General features: G+C 54.7%; 2 protein-coding genes across 2 annotated transcripts; one reads left to right on the top strand and one right to left on the bottom strand.

The window, feature by feature from the left end:
• Positions 1 to 284: 284 nt before the first annotated feature.
• On the top strand, positions 285 to 8849 carry Foxa3 (forkhead box A3). The gene is made up of 2 exons (XM_055615415.1): positions 285 to 508; positions 7054 to 8849. Exons 1-2 carry the CDS (start codon positions 440 to 442, stop codon positions 8044 to 8046), a joined length of 1062 nt encoding a protein of 353 aa, XP_055471390.1. The 5' UTR covers positions 285 to 439; the 3' UTR covers positions 8047 to 8849.
• Positions 8850 to 15622: 6773 nt separating this feature from the next.
• On the bottom strand, positions 15623 to 18169 carry Irf2bp1 (interferon regulatory factor 2 binding protein 1). The gene has a single exon (XM_055615673.1). It carries the CDS (start codon positions 17775 to 17777, stop codon positions 16023 to 16025), a length of 1755 nt encoding a protein of 584 aa, XP_055471648.1. The 5' UTR covers positions 17778 to 18169; the 3' UTR covers positions 15623 to 16022.
• Positions 18170 to 19138: the final 969 nt, after the last annotated feature.

Genomic DNA, 19138 nt, shown 5'->3' on the forward strand with positions numbered 1-19138 from the left:
CCTTTCTTAGGTAGAGATGATGAAACACCTCGAAGCAGAAAGATTTCCCCGCCCCCGCAATGTGGCTCTAGGACTTTGGGGATCAGCGGTGTGTGGTCCTCCACTCCACTCCTGGTAGCTCCCCCACTCTCCATCCATCACTAGCTTCCAGGTGCCAGGACCGAAGTTCCCGGGGCCAGAGGGCTGTCTTCTTGCGATCCCGCAGGGGGCGCCCCAATCCGAGCGCGCTGCCCTCGGGCAGGGAGAGGAGCCCGGGGCGGGCCAGGGCGGGGGTGTCCCGGCTATAAAAAGTGGCTGCCTCCCAAGGCGCCTGGGCCAGCGGGACTCCCGGGCTGCGTGCCTCAGGTCCGAATTCCGGGCCAGTGCTTGCTGAGAGACCGAAGCGCTCGGTTCCCCCGGGGGGCCGCAGCCTGGGCGTGTGGGGGCGCAGGCCCAGGGGATGCTGGGCTCGGTGAAGATGGAGGCCCATGACCTGGCCGAGTGGAGCTACTACCCAGAGGCGGGCGAGGTGTGTCCTCGGGGATGGCGGAGCGGGAAAGTGGGGGAGGAGGGCAGACGTGGGGCTGCGGGCTTATGTGCAAGCAAGGGCTGTGGTGTGGACTCAGGTGGGAGCCAAGGACCTCGGAACACAGACACCAGGTATGGGAGTCGGGGGCTGGAGGACAAGGCTTGGGAGAGCGACTTAAACAAGCAGATCCAGATGATGGCTTGCTTCCAAAGGGAAGGGGGGAATGTTAGCAAGGAAACCTTTGAGGTCACACTTGAAAGGTTCAGTTGAGACCTTGACTCGAACAAATTGGAGATGGGAAGTCAGAGCTCTTAGGCTAGGGGAACAGAGCTGGAGGACCTCAAGAAACGAAGTTCACAGTACAGAGGAGAAGCGTAGTGACTAAGAGGGGTTGGGAGTCTGCAGTAAGGAAAGTCTGTGGTGGAATTCAGGGTTAAAGACATGGTTGGGGGAGGGCTTTGGGCGGTTGGGATCAGAATTGGGGTTCAGGGATAAATATCAGCTGGAGAGCTAAGGTAGGAGCAGAACTAGGGGTGGATAGGGGTCCTTTTGATGAATCTAATGTAACAGGTGGCTTGGGATAGTCCTCAGGTGACGTCAGCCTTGGGAGATCGAAAGACAGGGGCATCCACATCTGTGTGGCAGGAGTCAGTTTTCACCCCCGTCCTTACCTTGACTCCCAGCAGGACTCCCTTCAGATTCTGCACAATCTCGTCATTGCTAGACTGACCTTAGTTCCTTCACCCCAACAAACACAGAAGTCCCTCTTTACGTCTTAGTCTTGTTTGTCCTGTTGCAAGGACTCCCGGCTTTGCTCACTCATCCCGTAATTCGTATTGTGATGGTGGGGAGAAGGACACGAGGTTCTGGGCCCACAGGTCCCTGACATAGGCAACTTAAGGTGGGGATGAGGTATTGGAACAGTTGGGCTCGCCTAAGAGTCAAGATTTAGTGATTGAGAGAGGCGGCTAGGGTCTGTATTTCCAAGTTGTGGGGTTGGATCCCTGAGGGGTAGCCAGGCTTGGATTTGGCCAGGTGCCCAGGAGGGGCCTGTTTTGGGTCTGGGGAGGTGTAAGGTGGGGCAGTGCTGACTGGGAAGGGATTGGGAGTGTGGAGAGGTAGAAAGGGAGCGGGCTGGAGGTGTTGGTGATATAGAGGGAAAGCAGGGGCCAGGCTGGTATGTGGAGGCTCTTAGATAATTGGAAGTCTGAGCATTGGGCTTAACAGAGCCAACTACAAGTTGGTCCTAACGGGGACACATCTGAAGAAGTTAGTTGGGAGGGGGCATCTAGGGCAGAGAGGTAGTGTTCAAATACCCCACCACCACCACCACAGTTGAGGAAGTAGTGTGTGTGTGGAGAAACTGACAGAAATTAACAGATCGGTCATGGCTCTGCATGCGTGTCAGCCTAGCACCTGGGAAGCTGAAGCAGGAGGATGACAAGTTTGAGGTCAGCTACCCGGCAAGCTCCAGTCCGACGTGACCTACAGAATGAGGTCTTGGGGGAGGGGGAAGCTATGTGAGGGCCACCCTAGATGTAATTTCTTGGAAACGTCGACAAAAGGGAAGACTGGAATGGTTTGGAGCTGAGGTCTGAAGATGCCCACCCCCCTCTCTCTGGCAGCACCTGCGGCTTCTCAGCAGGAAAGCCACTTGTCTCCCTGCCTGTGTGAACAATGGGTGGGCTGCATTTCCCTGGGACTAAGAACAGACAAGACCACGCCCAACGTGCCCCCCACAACTCAGCATTTTTCTTTCCCGTTAATGGCTTCTACGGATGGGGCAAGGTTGCTACCTTGTACTCTGTGGCTAGCTGGCTCTTGGAAAGCGACCGTGGACCTTAGGCTTTTAGATATCAGCTGCCCCAACAGCCCCCCTATTTCAAAGATGGGCCATGGGGCACCTTGCAGGAGACTGGGGTCCTCGGGGTCTGGAACTGGAAGGTCACCGGGCTTCCCCTCTTTCCTCCCCAGCACTCTCTTCTCCAGAAACAATAAGGAAATGAACAGGGAGAAATTCCAGCCTCCCAGGTGGGGGTGCCACCAGTCCCCTGAGGGCCTCCCCCCCACTCTCAGCCGCACCCTGAGGAGGGGGAGGGGAGATCCGGTTCAGACCCGGACATCAGGGGTTCATCCTAGCTGTTGGGCGTGGGAAAACCTAAGGTGGATTACAGCAGCTGGAGTGCTTGAGGTTAGACCTCGAGAAGGACTTCCGGGTGGGTGGGGAGCAAGAAAAGGAAGGGCCTGATGTCCCAGGGTTGGAGAAGTGGAGATGCAAAGAGATTCAGAGATAGTGTGGATCCCCCTAAAGTCATCACTTTTCCCTTCGAAGGGGTGGGGGTGCAGAAACAGCCCAACCAGGGTGGGAAGACAGAGCATGGGGGAGGGTAGGAAACAGGCTCCTGGAGAGATGGAGATTCAGAAAAGTACAGAACTGTGCTGCTGCAGACTGGGGGATGGGGTGGGGGAGAGACATGGACACATGACAACAGAGAGAGAGAAAATGCCAAGGAAGAGACCGAGGCAAAGAGATGAAGTTGTGAGAGGTGAGCACTGAATTGGGGGGAGAGGAGGAAGAGATGGCCCAAGGACAGAGACATGGGAAGGGGAGGGGCAGGAGCTTCAGGGACGTGGCTAGAGGGACACAGAACACCGGTAAAAGAGCCTGGGGTGGTCGCAAACACCTTTAATCCTAGCACTAGGGAGGTGGAGCCAGGAGCCAGAGTGGTATAGAAAGAGGGAGGGAGAGAACGGAAGAAGAGGAAAGTGACAGATTATAGGAGACCAAAGCGAAAGAGCTGCCAACAGAGCCTGCATGGTGGAATCACCTACCGGTATTGGGGGTGGGGGGAGCAGGAGGGTCAGGAGTTTAAGGCTAGCTTTGTCTGCTTAGAGGAGCTGCCTATAAGGGCTGAGGAGAGAGATCGCTCCCAGCTAAGTGTGCCATTGCTGCTCTTTTTAGAGGACCTGAGTTTAATTCTCAGCATCCACACCAGGCAGCTCGCCACTGCCTGTAACTCCTGAACCAGGGGGCCTGGAGCCCTCTCCTGGGCTCCTTCAGCACCCACACTCACCTGCACATGCCCACACAGATACCCGACATATAATGAAAAAAACGTTTTGTAAATGTATCTGGGGCTAGGGCTGTAGCACAGTTGGTAAAATGCTCTCCTGGCATGCAGGCAGAGCTGGCTTTCAATCCCAGCATGGTATAAACCAAGTTTGCTGGTCCATGCCTGGAATCCCAGCTCTTGGGGAACAGAGGCGGAAGAATCAGGAGTTTGAGGTTATCCTAGGTTAGTTTGAGGCTAGCCTGGGTTACACCATGCTCTTGTCAGAGGGAGGGAGAAATGAGCTAACTGGCGGAGGAAAGTTCCCTAAGCCACTGGAGCCCAGCTAATGCTCACAGTGGCAGAGAAGCAGACACCAGGTGAGACCCGAGCTGGGAGAGGAGAGGGTGGCCAGGCATGTGGAAGGCTGAGGAAGGAGAAGAGGGAGGAGAGCAGGTAAACACAGTAGGGATATCTAGAAAGAGAAGGACCGTCCAATGTGCTTGGTGCTTCCACTACTCTTTGGGATCACTGGCTTTCTGCTAGACTGTCAGCTCTACAAGAGTGGGCATTTCTGGCTGTCTTGACCACAGCTTTCATAGCATGGTCCAGTTTGGGACACTGGTCAGGCCCAAGTTCTAGACTACCAAGATTCTTCCTCTTCTTTTCTGTGTGGCCCTCACCCCCTGACAACTTTTCTGGACCATAGCTGACTCAGATGTAAAATGGCCATTTTAACACCTCTCAAGCAAGGAGTGTATCTCAGTGGTAGAGCCCCTGCCTAGAATCTCCCAGTGAGGGGCTGGGGTGTGGCTCAGTGGTAGAGCCCCTGCCTAGAATCTCCCAGTGAGGGGCTGGGGTGTGGCTCAGTGGTAGAGCCCTTGCCTAGAATACCCCAGTGAAGGGCTGGGGTGTGGCTCAGTGGTAGAGCCCCTGCCTACTATGTGTGATTCTGGGATTCAAGCCTCAGCACCAGCCACAAAATATCACAATATCACAGTAATAATAGCACATACACACACACACACACACACACACACACGTTTGTGAGAATTTGAAACAATGCCTTTGAAATGCTTGGGTCCAGGAGGTACAGTGCAGACGGTGAATAAATACCTGTTAAAGCTGGGTATGGTGGCACACACCCGTAATCCCAGTACTAGGGAGGCTGAGACTGCTCCAGAAGGAGTTGAGGGCAGCATGGGCAAGACCCTGCCTCCTGTTCCAGCCTCTAGTGTGGCAGGACCGCAGGTGTGAACCACCACTGTGAACATGAGGGTGATTCTGGAAGGCATAGCAGGGCGGACCGTAGCTCACTGAGCTAGGAGACACCTGTTCCCCTATCTGAACATGTCTGAAAATGGGGTGCATTTGTAACTGCTTTTCAAATTCTTTCAATTCGGTTTCACTTACCTAAATAGAACTGTGTTTGCACATGCCCGTGTGTTTCTGTGTGTGCATTTGTCTCTGTGTGTGTGTCCTGCATACACATGCAGTTGGAGATTGGAAGACACCTTGCAGGAAAGGAGATCTGACGCTCTCTTCTGGCCACCAGGCACTCACAGGATGGGCACATACATACGTACATGCAGGCAGGACAATAGTAAATAAAATTAAGAAGAAAAAGTGGAAAACCACTGATTTTTTTTTTTTTACGTAAATTTATTTTTTAGCTGACTTGGCTGATTTTGATTGATTTCTCAATTTTATTGTGCTCAGAACTTTTTTCTTTTCTTTTTCCTTTTCCTGCCTAGTCTGGAAGTTGGTATGTAGACCGGGCTGGCCTTAATTGCCTGTGTCTGCCTCCTGAATGCCAGGGTTGAAGTCAGGCACTGCTGTGCCCAATAATAACACAATTAAAACCCCATTATTACATTTTAAAAATTATTTTAACTATGTACATGTGTGTGGTTATGAGCACATGAGGACAGGTGCCCAAGAAGGCTAGAGGGGTCAGATCCCCTGGAGCTAGGATTGTAGGCAGTTGTGACGTGCACAGTATGGATACTGGGGACTAAATGCCTGTCCTTGGGAAGAACAGTACTTGCTCTTAGCTACTAAGCCATCTCTCCAGCCATCAACCTCTTTACATGATTAAAAAAAGCAGAGAACCTCCCCACAAAAAAGGAAAAAAAAATTATTGAGACCTCAAACAATGTCATGTTTTTGTTTTTTTGAGACAGAGTCTTGATAGGTAGCTTTCTGCCTCTTTCCCCACTGCTGGGACTGTAGGCCTGTGCCACCAACCCTGTTCCAGTTTCTATTGATCTGGGATATGTCTATTGATAATTATTGTATTCAAAAGTAAAACTTTAAAAAGAAATTTAAAATATAAAAATATGCACTAATGTGGTTTAAAACCATTTATTTATTTACATGTATTTATTCTCTGTATACGCATGTGGCCACACAAGTGCCATGGTGCATGTGTGGAGGTCAGAGGACGGCTTTCAAGAGTCAGTTCTCTCCTTCCACCAGCTGGGTCCTAAGGATCAGACCTGTGTTGTCAGGCTTGGTGACAGCGTCTTTACCCACTGAGCCATCTGCTGGCCCCTCATTTAGTTTAAAATGGCAGTCACTCATTAGTGTAACCAAGGGGTTTCAGAAGCTGTTTAAAGAAGGTAGTGAGTTTGAGAGCAGCCTGAGCCGTGCAGCGAAGCTTTGTCTCAAAGACAAATACATAAAATGTAATGAGGAGAGTAACACTGCCCTTCATTTTTGCTACAACAGGAAGGGTGGAGGAGCCAGCGGTAGACCTTTGGTCTCCTGCAGATGTTGCAGATCGATAAGCAAGGGGGTACAAACCAGGCAGTGGTGGCACATCCCAGCACTAGGGAAGCAGAGGCAGGCGAATCTCTGTGAGTTCGAAGCCGGCCTGGTCTACAGAGTGAGTTCTAGGACAGCCAAGACTACACAGAGAAACCCTGTCTTGGAAAACCAAAGGGGGTGGGGAGGAGGATATAAAAAGTTGACAAAAGCTTTCCTTTTTGATTTACTAAAGAGTGAATCCAGATCTTCCTGTGTGATAGAAAAGCAGCTATCATTTAGCCACACCTCAGCCCCTCACTGGGGGATTTTAGGCAGGGCCTCTACCACTGAGTCATGCCCTCAGCCGTTCTTTTTGTTGTTTATTTTGAGACAATATCCAGGTTAGTTGTCCAGGCTGTCTTAGAAGTGTCTCTGAAGTTCAGGGTGCCCTTGAACTTGTAATCATTAGCCTCCCAGGTGGCTGGGATTAGAGACGTGTACCACCTTACCTCTAGAGAGAGGCATGGAAGGGACTCAGAAAAGGCAAGACAGGAAGGTGAGCTGGGCATGATGGCTCTTGGAAGGTGGAGACAGGAGGATCAGGAGGTCATCCTTGTTTGCATAGTGAGTCTGAGGCTAGCTTGGGCTAGATGAGACTCTAAAAACACATAGGTGGACCTGCATTTGAGAGCTCTTTTGCTGAGCAGCGAGCACCGGCTGATGTGTGTGTCTCTCTCACTCCTGCAGGTGTACTCGCCAGTGAATCCTGTGCCAACCATGGCCCCTCTCAATTCCTACATGTCCTTGAACCCTCTCAGCTCTCCCTACCCTCCCGGAGGGCTTCAGGCCTCCCCGTTGCCCACAGGACCCCTGGCACCCCCAGCCCCCACAGCAGCCCTGGGGCCCACCTTCGCAGGCTTGGGTGCCGGTGGCAGCGGCGGAAGCAGTACTTCTGGGTATGGAGCCCCAGGGTCCGGGCTGGTGCATGGAAAGGAGATGGCAAAAGGGTACCGGCGGCCGCTGGCCCATGCCAAGCCACCATATTCCTACATCTCTCTCATCACCATGGCCATCCAGCAGGCGCCAGGGAAGATGCTGACGCTGAGTGAGATCTACCAGTGGATCATGGACCTCTTCCCATACTACCGGGAGAACCAGCAACGTTGGCAGAACTCCATCCGGCACTCGCTGTCCTTCAATGACTGCTTCGTCAAGGTGGCGCGCTCCCCGGACAAGCCGGGCAAAGGCTCCTACTGGGCCTTGCATCCCAGCTCTGGGAACATGTTTGAAAATGGCTGCTACCTCCGCCGCCAGAAGCGCTTCAAGCTGGAGGAGAAGGCGAAGAAAGGGAACAGTGCCACGTCTGTCACCAGGAACGGTACGGCCGGCTCAGCCACCTCTGCCCCCACTATGGCTGCCCCGGTCGTCGCCTCCCCGGCTCAGCCCCAGCCTACACCTTCCGAGCCTGAGGCCCAGAGTGGGGAGGATGTGGGGGGACTGGACTGCGCCTCCCCTGCTTCCTCCACACCCTATTTCACCGGCCTGGAGCTCCCAGGAGAACTGAAGTTGGATGCACCCTACAACTTCAACCACCCTTTCTCTATCAACAACCTGATGTCAGAGCAGACACCAGCACCTTCCAAACTGGATGTGGGGTTTGGGGGCTACGGGGCTGAGAGTGGGGAGCCTGGGACCTACTACCAGAGCCTCTATTCCCGCTCTCTGCTTAATGCATCCTAGCAGGGCAGTTGGGAAGGTGGTGATGGGGTTGGCTGTGACAGACACTGGGTTCCTGGGCTCTGATCCTTGTGGTTACACTTTGCTTGTCCCATTAATTAACATCTTATTTGGTCTATGACCATGATGACCCATTGGCTGCTGTGGTAACTGCCATGGACTCTTTCATGGGCCGAGGGTGGGGGTATTGTGAAGGTGGCCATGTTGGACATATTGTGAATGCAGCTGTTCTGGGTGCATGCACTGTGAAAGCTGCCATATTAAGTGAAGCCGTTGGCTGAGCCATGGGTGGCTGACGGTCACCATGTTGGATGACCTCTTCGTTGGCCCTTTGGATGCTGTGACGGGCAGTCACACCATGCCGGCCACATTTTCTTTGTCCCGTTGTATCCTGGGATCCCCTTTTCCTTTTTCTTTTCTTTTCTTTTTTTTTTTTTTTTTTTTTTTTTGGCAGACTTCTTGGTACAGCAGATGCCAAGTTGGCCACCAGATCACATGGTGTGTTTTTTGACACACTGGATGCATGGAGGGACACTATACTGGCAAGGCGACATCTCAGCATGCTGTTAATGCACCCGTAAAGGTCACCACAGGACTGTCATCTCCATCTCCTTGGTGGGGGTTGGGTGAGGGTAGAGGTGAGCAGACCCTGTGATTTTTTTTTTTTTTTTTTCTCTGAAGCCCATCCCCACCCTGGCCAATGAGAAAGGGCTGGTGTGGGTGTGGGGAATTCCTACTGAGGTCAAGTTCTTGTCTGGGACTTGGGATACTGCCTGTGTCTGACCATTAAAAAGGCACTATTTCCATCTCTGAGTCTTTTCCTTGGTGGACCGTGTGGGGCTCAAACACCTAAATTTGTGTTCTCTGTGCTCTTCTTCCTATCCCAGAGAGCTGGTGGCCCCTGTGGAGGAAGGGCTGGGGGAAAGCAGCAACATGACCTTTGGCTCTTTGTTGTCCCTGACCCCAAGGACAGTTTGTTCATAGATAGCAGCCCCCGCAGTAGTGGGGCCAGGGCAGCCAGGGGGGAGGTGGCTTTGCAGTGACCAAGGCCACTGCCCCTCCCCCACACGGCAGAGACACACACACACACACAAACACACACACACCTGGTGCTCTGAGGCTCCAGGAACCTACGGAAACCATGCACTGTTCAATTTGGAGGAAGAAGGAAAAGGATGGAAGACTTGAGGGTGTATGGGAGAGAGAAAGAGAGAAATTTTTACTTACTTATGAAAGGGTCTCATACTCAGGGCAATCCTCCTGCCTCTGCCTTCCACATGCCACAGTTACTGGCATGTACGCCTGGCTTGTACTCATTCGCTCTGGTGTGTTCGGTGCTGCGGGGTGGAACGCAGCGCCTGGACCGTGCCAGGCCAGGCGATCGCTTGCCTACTGAGCTAGGTCCACTCTGTCACTCTTTCTCGTCCTGTCACCCATGTTGTCCCCTCCTTGGCCCTCTTCTCTGGCCTCCCTCTCTGGTTCAGAGTTTCCGCCTCTACCTGCCGCCTGGCAGGCGGGTCCCTCTATTTCTGTCACAGTCCGGCCTTGCCCAGGCTGCGTGTCACCCCGCCCCCTGCCTTGCCGGCTCCCAGTTGCCAGCGGTCCCACCAGGCTGGCTGTCCTGGGGAATTCCTCCCGGTTCCTGGAAAAAACAACTGGGGCCTAGAGAAAGGCCCTCAGTCTCCCTGGGCCCCGGCCCCCCCCCCCCCGGCCTGGGGGTCGCCGGCCCGAGGCAGGAAGCCCTGCGGTTTCTGGCTTCTCCCCGGCGGCCTCCGGATCTGGCCCTCGCCCCCCAACCCCCACCCCGCCCCGGCCAACAGCCCAAATATTATTCCGCAGGAGGAGTCGGTGGCAGCGGGAGGAGGCCCAGGTTGAAAGAGGCTTTCAGGGCAGCCAGGCTTGGGGCTTCCTGTCCCCAGGCTCAGGCCTCAGGCTGCCCCACTGGGGACCTCAGGTGGCCTGAGAGGCGGGTGTTGTTGCAGGGTCCTTAGGGGAGGGTGGGGCATCTGTCGGGGTGTCTGGTGGCCACCAGCTCGCCTGGCGTGGGCCGCTGTGACCCCCCACCCCAGGGACAACCGGCTGGTGTCCAGTGTGGAAAAGTACCACCATCAGACTGGGACGCATGGACAGACAGGAGGACCAGATGAGGAACGGATGGGTCATTGGAGGCGGGGGCCATAAAAACATAGAGAGGGCTGGCTGTGGGTCTGAAGTGACATAGTCTAAGGAAAGGACCCGTGGGTGGTGGGTGGGAAACTGAGTCTAGGGACCGGAGTCCCTGCTTGAGCACAGGGCTATACACTGGATGTTTTGAGGTGAGAGAATGACCATAGCTGTGGCCCCAGCTGCTGGGTCTAATGGCCCACACCTGTGGTCTCAGCACTCAGGCAATAGAGGAAGGAGTGTTAACCGGTTGGGGCCAACCTGGGCTACATAATGTGTTTGTGTCTCTTAAAAAACAAAGACCTTAAAAACTTGACTAGTTTTGAGCAATTTGGAAAAGCTTTCTAGGGCCCCTCACTTTATGAAGGACAGAGTGGTTTGACTTGACCAAGGTCACACAGCTAGTAAGTGGGGTCCTAGGGAAGCCACCTGGCTTAGACCCTAGGACCCTGGACCTCCACTATTCCAAAGGATACCCCCACTTCCTGCCACAATTTGGTATGGGAGAAGCCTCACCCACAAAAGCCAACAGCCTGGGCAGTTCATCATTCTATGTGTGTGTGTGTGTGTGTGTGTGTGTGTGTGTGTGTGTGTCACAAGGCTTTTTGCATTTCTTAGTGTTAATTTTGATGTTGCTTCTCTGTTCTGTGATGTCTTTTAGCATAGCTGTGTCTTTGTCACTGGCTTGTGCATAACAACACTTTTACCTGTCACTCTTCTCTGTGTGTAACTGTGTGTCTCTGTCCTTCAGACCTGTCACTGCAGATCTGCCTATAATTGGTCACTATGCGTCACTGTGTCTGTCCACGAATGTGTCACCATCTACCCTGGTGCCAGTGTGTGTTACTCACCACTCAGGCCACAGGTGGGCGTGTCAGGCGCATTGGTCCTAGGACTGCGGCCCGGCCCAGCCTACCCCGGCGGCTGTGGTCCAGGCTGGACGCCTGTTTGCCATGCCTGCCTCAGGTAAACAGGAGCCTGCAGCCCCAGGGCCCCTCCCTCACCTCTGCACCCTTCCCTTTAGGGCTGCTCCCAGCTGGACCACAGCCACCCTGCACCCACAGCCCTAGTCCTTCTCTCAGCCTGGTTGTCCCTTTGTCTGTCTTTCTCTCTCTCTAGAGTGGTGCTTCTCAAACTTCCTAATGCCGTGACCCCTTATGTTGTGGTTACCCCCAACTACAGCATTATTTTCGTCGTTACTTCACAACTGTGATTTCGATACTGTCATGTAAATATCGGATATTTATGTGCAGATGTCATGATGTCATGATGTAGCTATCTGATACCCGGGGTTGTGCATCCTAAAGGGGACCTGATCCCCAGGCTGAGAGCCACTGCTCTAGAGCCTCACGTAGCTTCGGCTGCCCTTTACATCACCTGATCCTCTTGCTTCTACCTCCATAAAGCTGGCATGACAGGCCTGAGCCACCATGCCCAGCTTATGACGTGTTGCGTCTTGAACCCAGCACCCTTGCACATTACAGAAACACTCTGCCAGAGGAACTGCATGCCTACCTTAGATTTTTTTAATGGAGCGGGAGGTTCTTTTGTTTGTTTTGTTTGTTTGCTGGTCTCAGACTCACTTTGTGAACAGGGGTGACCCTGTTCTTCCTAACTTCGCCTCCCAGGCGCTGGGGTTGCAGTCCACCACACCCATGCTCCCCGGATTTTAATATCTTTGTTTCTTTCTGTACCTATTTCCTTTCACCTGTGTCTCTGACTTTCCCTGCCATTTCTTCATTCTGCTGCTCTTTCTCCATCCATTCATTCTTCTTCTTGCCAGCCAAGTTTGTTTCTCAGATGTCTTCAGCTTCAGAATCAGCTACTCTGGGCCTTCAAGCCCCTTTCACCATGAATGCTTCTCTCTCCTCTCTGTGTTGAGTCTTGGCCACAGTGGCAGACTCTGCTGTGCCTTGGCCCTTCAGGGACAGAGCGGCCCCCAGCCTCTGCCCAGCCCGCTGGTGTATATAAAAAGGTATATGCATGTCTTATTTCTATCTGTATGGGGGCAGGAGGGGCAGACACTGGGGCCTTTGTGTAGCCACTGCCTGCTGCCTGCCTGCTCCACACTTCTCGCCCTCCGTCCTGCCACCTCCTCTGTTCACTGACCCCCTCCCACCCCCACTAAAGTTCCTGTGGGGGCCTGCCAACTTCCTCTGCCCAAGGTGTGAGTGGGCAGGGCAGGAGCAGGCATACGGGGGGACCTGGAGGCTTTCCCGGTGAAGAAAGTTCTGGAAGGAACAGGACTTCCCCACCACGTTGCTGCCGTCTGCATCTGTTGTCCCTGGTTGTCCTCAGGTCCTTAGGTGGCTTCTCTCTGTGGGGGAGGGGGAGGGTCTGAGTCTGTCTGTCCTTTGCTCTGGCTCATGTGTGGCTGCTTCTGTGAGGAAACAAGCAGGTTACTACCTCAGGACCTTTGCATAAGTGAGCTGCACTGATTTCTCTTGGCTTGCTTCTTCCTTTTTTCTTTCCTCAACGGACCCTTTCTAAAATAGCAACCTGTGATCCGTTTGCCTGGCCTCTCTTATCACTTGAGATCTATGGCTGTCATGTTTTCAGGGTCCTTGCCACTCATTTCAACTGTGGGGACTCAAACAGCCTTGTATGCAGCCTGGGAGTCAGAGGAAGCTTTCAGGATGAGGTCACAAGTGAGCTGAGCTGGAAAGATAAGAAAGAACTAGCCAGGCTGCCCTCACCACATGGGTAGGGAGTACAACCAAGGATCCAAAGGATCTAGGACAGGCTTGGCCTGGCCCTTATTCCCAGAGGTCTTTCTCTCTCTCTGGGAACTTCCTAGTTTGAACAACTTTTTTGTTTGGTTAGTTGGTTTTTTAAGACAGGGTTTCTCTGTGTAGCTTCTGCCTGTCCTGGAGCTCAGCTCTGTAGATGAGACTGGCTTTGAACTCACAGTGATCTGCCTTCCTCTGCCTCCAAGTGCTTGAACAAGTTTTTGGTGTTTTGTTTGTTTTTTAATGTGTATTAGTGTGAAGGTGCCAGATCCCTTGGAATTTGTGTTTCAGACAGTTGTGAGCTGCCATGTGGGTGCTGGGAATTGAACCCAGGTCCTTTGGAAGGGCAGACAGTTCTCCTAACCACCGAGTCATCTCTCCAGCCCTTTGAACAGTTTTAAGTCTTTGTTTTCCCTCACCTGCTTTCTGTCCTTTTCTCCTTCTTTGTTTTCAGAGATGGACTGTTCCCTTGCAGCTTAGTCTGGCACTTATGTGGATCTTTCTGCCTTAGCATCTTGAGTGCTAGGATTGTGGGTATCATCTCTCAGCTTCCAAGTCTGTTATTGGTATCTTAATGCAGCTGCCTTTCTCAACCTTTCTGGACATCTCTTCATTATACTCACTTCTCTGAGCATATTTTCCTCCATTTTTGCCTCATTTTTTGAGGTTCTCTTTGTTCCATGTCTTTAGCTCAGTGAATTAAAAATATTTTTGTAGGGCTGGAAACATGGCTCAGCAGTAAAGAGCACTGGCTGTTCTTCCAGAGGACTTGAGTTCAATTCCCAGCACCCACATGGCAGCTGACAACTGTAATTCCAGGTCCACGAGACCTGGCACCCTCACAAAGACATACATGACAGATAAAACAGCAATGCACATAAATTTCTAAAAAAGTTTTTGTAGTGTTGGGAATGAAACCCATGGGCTCCCAGATGCTTAGGCAGGGGCTCTACCACTGAGCCACACCCCAGCCCCTCACTGGGGGATTCTAGGCAGGGGTTCTACCTCTACCACTGAGCCACACCCCAGCCCCTCACTGGGGGATTCTAGGCAGGGATCTACCACTGAGCCGCACCCCCAGCTCTTTACTGGTATTAAGCAAGCCCTGTGCCACTGAGTCACAGGCTCAGCTCCTCACTGGTAGATTCTAGGCAAGAGTTCTACCACGCAGCCCTCAACAATTGGCCTCTTGCTCCTCTTTTCCCTGCTTCTGTCCTTTCCCATATTTTCCTGGACCTCCCTGTAGCATTTTTCTGTCTTTCTGCCTACTCTCTGGTCCCCAAACAAATTCTAAGTCCTTCTACCCTAACCCCACCTGGGCATTGGGGGAAGGGGGACTGACCCAGCCCCCACACCCACACAGGTCAGGCTGTCTGTTCTGTTAATAGTTAACCTAACCTCTATCTAAAATACACAGCAGCCAGGCTGGGGGTGACTCCTCTGACCCCCACCCACCAGCTGCTCTTAAAGAACCAGGTGCCTTGCACAGCTGTGAGCCCTGCCTGGAGCAGAACGTCCAGGTGTGAGGAGGCCTCCATCCATCTGAAAGTTTAGACGGAGGGTGACAGATTCAGTGCTGGAGCCTGCAGCCCTCCATCACTCGGGGCGACTTTAAAGGAGGGCGCTCCGGATCCGGCACCACCCGCTGCTGCTTATCACCAAGTGTATTTAATCAGGGGTGGTTTTCCTAGCCCTGCCCTGAACCCAGGCTCCCGACGGTGCCTGAGTGCTCACCACTGGGGTGGAGGGAAGGGAACTCAGTCCTGTAGATACTGAGGGTGACGTGTTTTGAGGTGAATGCGGGAGCACTCAAGTAATGAGGGTTCTTCACGCTCAGGTGAGGAGACAGCTAGGAGGGAGGTCAGAAGCACCCTTGGGTCTCAAAGCGGAGAGCTACATGCACAGCGGCAGGACACAACTCTGCCCTGACTCTCACTGCACAGCTACGGTCCCTTTGGCTCAGCATTCCAAACCTTCCCGGTATCTCCATCTCAGTGAGGAACGGGGCATAGCTCCTGGGGCCGCCCCCTTCTTTTAAGCTTGCCTAGGGCCCAGACCCCGCCCCATGACGTCAGCCAGCAGGAAATCCTGGTTAATGATCAGTCACCCAGGACAGGTGCGGGGCAAGGCCGCACACACATCAGAAGCCGCCGCGGTGGGTGGGAGCCTTTTATTTAGCTCCTGGGTGTTTTAGTATGGCCACTACTGTCCCCAGATGGACATGTGCCTAGTTCTCGGGTGTGTCTAACTCTCAGGCACCATCTGAAACAAGAAACCATCACTCTGCTTCCATGTGTCCTGTTAACCCAGGAAAGTGAAACTTACTCTTTCCGTGGGCACTTCCCCTAGAAATACCTGCCTCTAGGAAGCCTCCCACACTGCCTTTCCCTTCTCTGACGTCTCCACACGTAGACAGTACCAGCCAGCTGCAGCGCAGACCTAGTCCCCGCATGCCTGTAGTCCCCATGCAGAAGGCAAGCCCTGTTAGAATCTCAGTTCCATCGTCTACAAAACCAGCCTTGACTACACCTTTTAATCAGAGCATCGCAAATGTACACTACAAAAAGCCACTTGCTGGACAAAGGGCGCCACCTGGTGGTCACAACTCAGAAGTCCACTCTCGCAGAACACGTCCAGTCCCGAAGGGGGCGCAGCATTTCACAAAACTAAAGGGACCAAGAAGGGAAAAGAAAAAAACCAACCCATCTTTCGGTTTATTGAAGGAGGAAAAGGAGTTGGGGGCAATAAAATGCTTTTGCTTCGTTTATAAAGAGCGAGTTCTCAGGAGGTCCCTTCTCAAGGACAAGGGGGGTACCTCTCTCCCAACTACCAACAGCAGGAAAGCCAAGCCAAGAAAGGAGAAGGAAATTGGGGGGCCCAGAACTCCAAACACCCGCTCTGATAGGAGCCACAAGCTCTCTCCCCCCACCCACAATGTATCTACCCCAAGGGACTCATCTGGGCAGAGGAAGAGGGTATTATACACAGGTCGGGGTTACTGGGTTGGGAGGGGTAGGGAATAATTTATCCGCAGCTGCGGTGGGCGGTCAAGGGGGAGGGAAAAGTAGCCTGGTTGGCAGCGGCGGCCTAGGGGTCCCTTTCTTTCTTGACCTTGATGTCTCCAGCAAGGATTGTAGCGATCTCACCCTGCATGAAAGCCCAGGGGACAGAGGAACCCACCAGCGGACATTTGTCTCCGCTGGGGCAGTACACCTCTCCAGCGGGGCCCTGTGCCTTGATGAACTCCCGGGAGCAAGGAAAGCAGAACTTGTGTCCGGGAACCGAGGGACACTGAACGAAGTGGGTGTCTTCCAGCCTCTCTCTGCACAGGGTGCAGCACAAGGGAGCTCCGGGGGTCGCCCCTGGGCCGCTCCCACCCCCGCTGACAGCTTCAGCCCCGGCTGTGGGGCTGACTTCTGCCTCTCCATTGCGTGCCACCAGGCGATGCTGGGTCGGTGGCTGGGTAGTGGAGGAAGCGGCTGGGCTGGCGCCCCCTGCGCGCACAGGGCCTCCACCCCCACCAGGGTCCTTGGGTGAGTGGCCCAGGGCTTCTGCCACATTCTTGAGGGCAGCAATAGGTGAGGGCACCCCGGGGGTCTCTGTGGAGTACGGACCACCCGGTGCTACCCAGTGCCGCTGTTGCTGCTCCTCTGTGGTCATCTTCCCAGCTGTCTCGCCCTCGGGCTCAGGGGATGCCTTGCGACGGCGTGGCGTGGGCGCCAGGTTCCGGGATGGGGCTCGCGGCGGCGGACCACACAGGGCGGCGGGGGCCGGTTCTGGGTATTGCTGGGGCAGAGCCTCCGCGGGAGCAGGCTCTCGAAAGCTTCGGACCCCGTCGGTAAGCAGCTCTCCCAACTGGCGCCATTCCCCTGAGCCATGGCGGCGTTCATATTCGAGGTACTTGAAGCCCGAGGAGGCCAGGGCCTTCCCCGGCTCTCGAAGAGCATCATGAAACATCTGGCGAGCCACTGCAAGGACCCCCGCGTACACATTGCCAGAACCACAGGGGTATTCGGTGAAGAGCTTCAGCTCGAACTCATAGCCAGGAGGGCGGGCGGTGGCATCAAAGGCAAACACCCTCCCCACCAGCCCGTGGTCCTTCTTGAAGCGGACATTGAAGGGAGCACAGGCGGAGAGCGCCAGTAGCTGCTCCCGCACTGCCTTGGGACGCCCATGCCACTCCTCCGCCCGGCCCCGCATGGCCTCGTTCAGTTCTGCCAAACAGTCCGCATTCCTCTGCTGCTTCTCCTTCTCGAAATCGGAGCCGAAAAGTGGACGAGCAGGGCTTAAGCCAGGTGCCAGCGTCAGGGCTCGGCCTCCGAGGCCAGACACTGCAGCTGCCAGCAGCCCGGGGGGCATCAAACTGGGGATAGAGCCAAGCAAAGCCCTGCGTGCCCCTTCCGCCACGGCCTCCTCGCGGCCCAGCCCGTTGGCCAGACGGGACCCCAGGGTGTACTCCAAAGCCGGCGAAGGCAGCGCCAGGCGGCTGGATGAAGTAGCCCTGTCATAGCGGTCCGGACCTGAGACGCTACCTCCGGTCCCCGATGGCTGCGCCTGGGCCTGCGGGGGTGGCAGCTGGGAGCTCTGGGAGCCCGTGGAGGCCAGGTCCTTGGAGGTCGGGTGCTTGAGAGCCGGGGGTCCCGGGGAGCGGCCCTCGGGGAGCACGTGGCTGCGCTTGAGCTGGCGGGCGGCGTCGATGAGCAGCTCGATGCGGTCCGCGCCCTCGAAATTCACGCACCCGCGGCAAACGGCCTCGCTGAAGTCCCACACCATGGCCCACGGCATCTTGGGCAGGTCGCACAGGTAGCACCACTGGCGGCGGGACGCTTGCACGGACGCCATGGCGCCCCCCGGAGCGCCGCCAGGTGCCCCCGCTGTGCACCCGCCGCCCACGTTCGCTCCGCCGTGCCCGGGGACGGGCGCGCGAGCCACTCAGTCCGGCCTCCGGCTCGGCCTCCCCGCCGGATTCAGGCCCGGCCCCCCTTCCCCGCCCCCTAGGCCCTCAGCCTTTTTTTTTTTTTTTTTTTTTTTTCTCACTCCCGCCTCCCGTGGAAAATGCAAGCCACGAGCACGCACGTCGGCGCCCCCGTCCGGTCCGCGCAGTGAGCCAAGATGCACTGCTCCAGCTCCTCGATGGGCCTCGGGCGCCGCCGCCCCGGGCTCCCGCCGCTCGCGCCGTCGCCGACGCCGCTGCAACGGCCGCCTTCGCCTCCACCTCCTTCTTCTGCCCCAGAGGCCGCTTCGCAGGGAAAGTTACATAACGCGCGGGCAAAGCCTTGTGGGAAATGTAGTCCCGTCGGGGTTGCTTCTTAAAGGGGACTAGGCAGAAAGCAGTGGCGGGAAGAAGAGGGTGCGTGCTGGTCTCTGGGTGCTAAACACTCACTGTGTTTCGCTTAGAAGCCGGGGTTAGCATCCAGTGTCCAGGGAATGGGTAATGGATTCAGAAATGCTTGGAGCGGACAAGTTGCTGCAGGGCATGCAATTTGATTTGATTTCATTTGAGACTTGGGTTTATTCTTTAGCTTAGGCGGGCCTGGAAGGCTAGCCTGTGTAGCCTAGAATGGCCTCACGCTCGCGGCAGTCTTCCTGCTTCAGCCTCCTTAGTGCTGGGACTACAGGACCGTGACTCCAAACCCAGAACCCAGAACGCAGTTTCTGCTCTGATTTGCTGAGAGGTTTTAGAAAAGAAAAAAAAAAAACAAAAAAAAACCTTGCCCTCTCTGAGAATCCCGCCCCTTCGAGACGGGCCAATGACGGGTTAGAAGGGCTGCAGCTTTCTGAGATGGGGCGGAGAGGTTCTGATTGGACGGCTTCAAGAGGATGGTGTATCAAGAGGATGGTATCAAGAGGATTGTCTACTTAGCACTTTGTCCCCCCCTAGAGTTTAGCCTCAAGGGCAGTCCCCAGGGCAGAGGATGAGACGGTGAAAGCTTCCGAGCCAGGCGCCTGCCTTAGTTTCCTCATCTGTTAAAGGGAGTTCACCGAGCGCCTTCACAATTCTGTTCCAGCTGTGCACGCGCTTCGGTCTCCAAAGGGTTACACAGTTGGCTTCTTGACGCTTCCCAATAGCACTACATTTCCCAAAATGCTCTGCGAGATGGGCGAATTGACGCACTTCCTCTGCCTGGAAGCTTGAGGGAGGCCTTCCCGATTCTTGCTCTCCCCACCCCCTTTCTTTCCCTTCTTTGCTAGCAGGGCTTTTT

This window comes from Psammomys obesus, unplaced genomic scaffold (genome assembly GCF_907164565.1).
Source record: "Psammomys obesus unplaced genomic scaffold, mPsaObe1.curated_primary_1811, whole genome shotgun sequence".
NCBI classification, from domain to species: Eukaryota; Metazoa; Chordata; class Mammalia; order Rodentia; family Muridae; genus Psammomys; species Psammomys obesus.

Coding starts and splice junctions, on each gene's coding strand:
- Foxa3 (XM_055615415.1), top strand. CDS start 440: ATGCTGGGCTCGGTGAAGATGGAGGCCCATGACCTGGCCGAGTGGAGC. Junction 509..7,053: donor ACTACCCAGAGGCGGGCGAG/GTGTGTCCTCGG, acceptor TCACTCCTGCAG/GTGTACTCGCCAGTGAATCC.
- Irf2bp1 (XM_055615673.1), bottom strand. CDS start 17,777: ATGGCGTCCGTGCAAGCGTCCCGCCGCCAGTGGTGCTACCTGTGCGAC.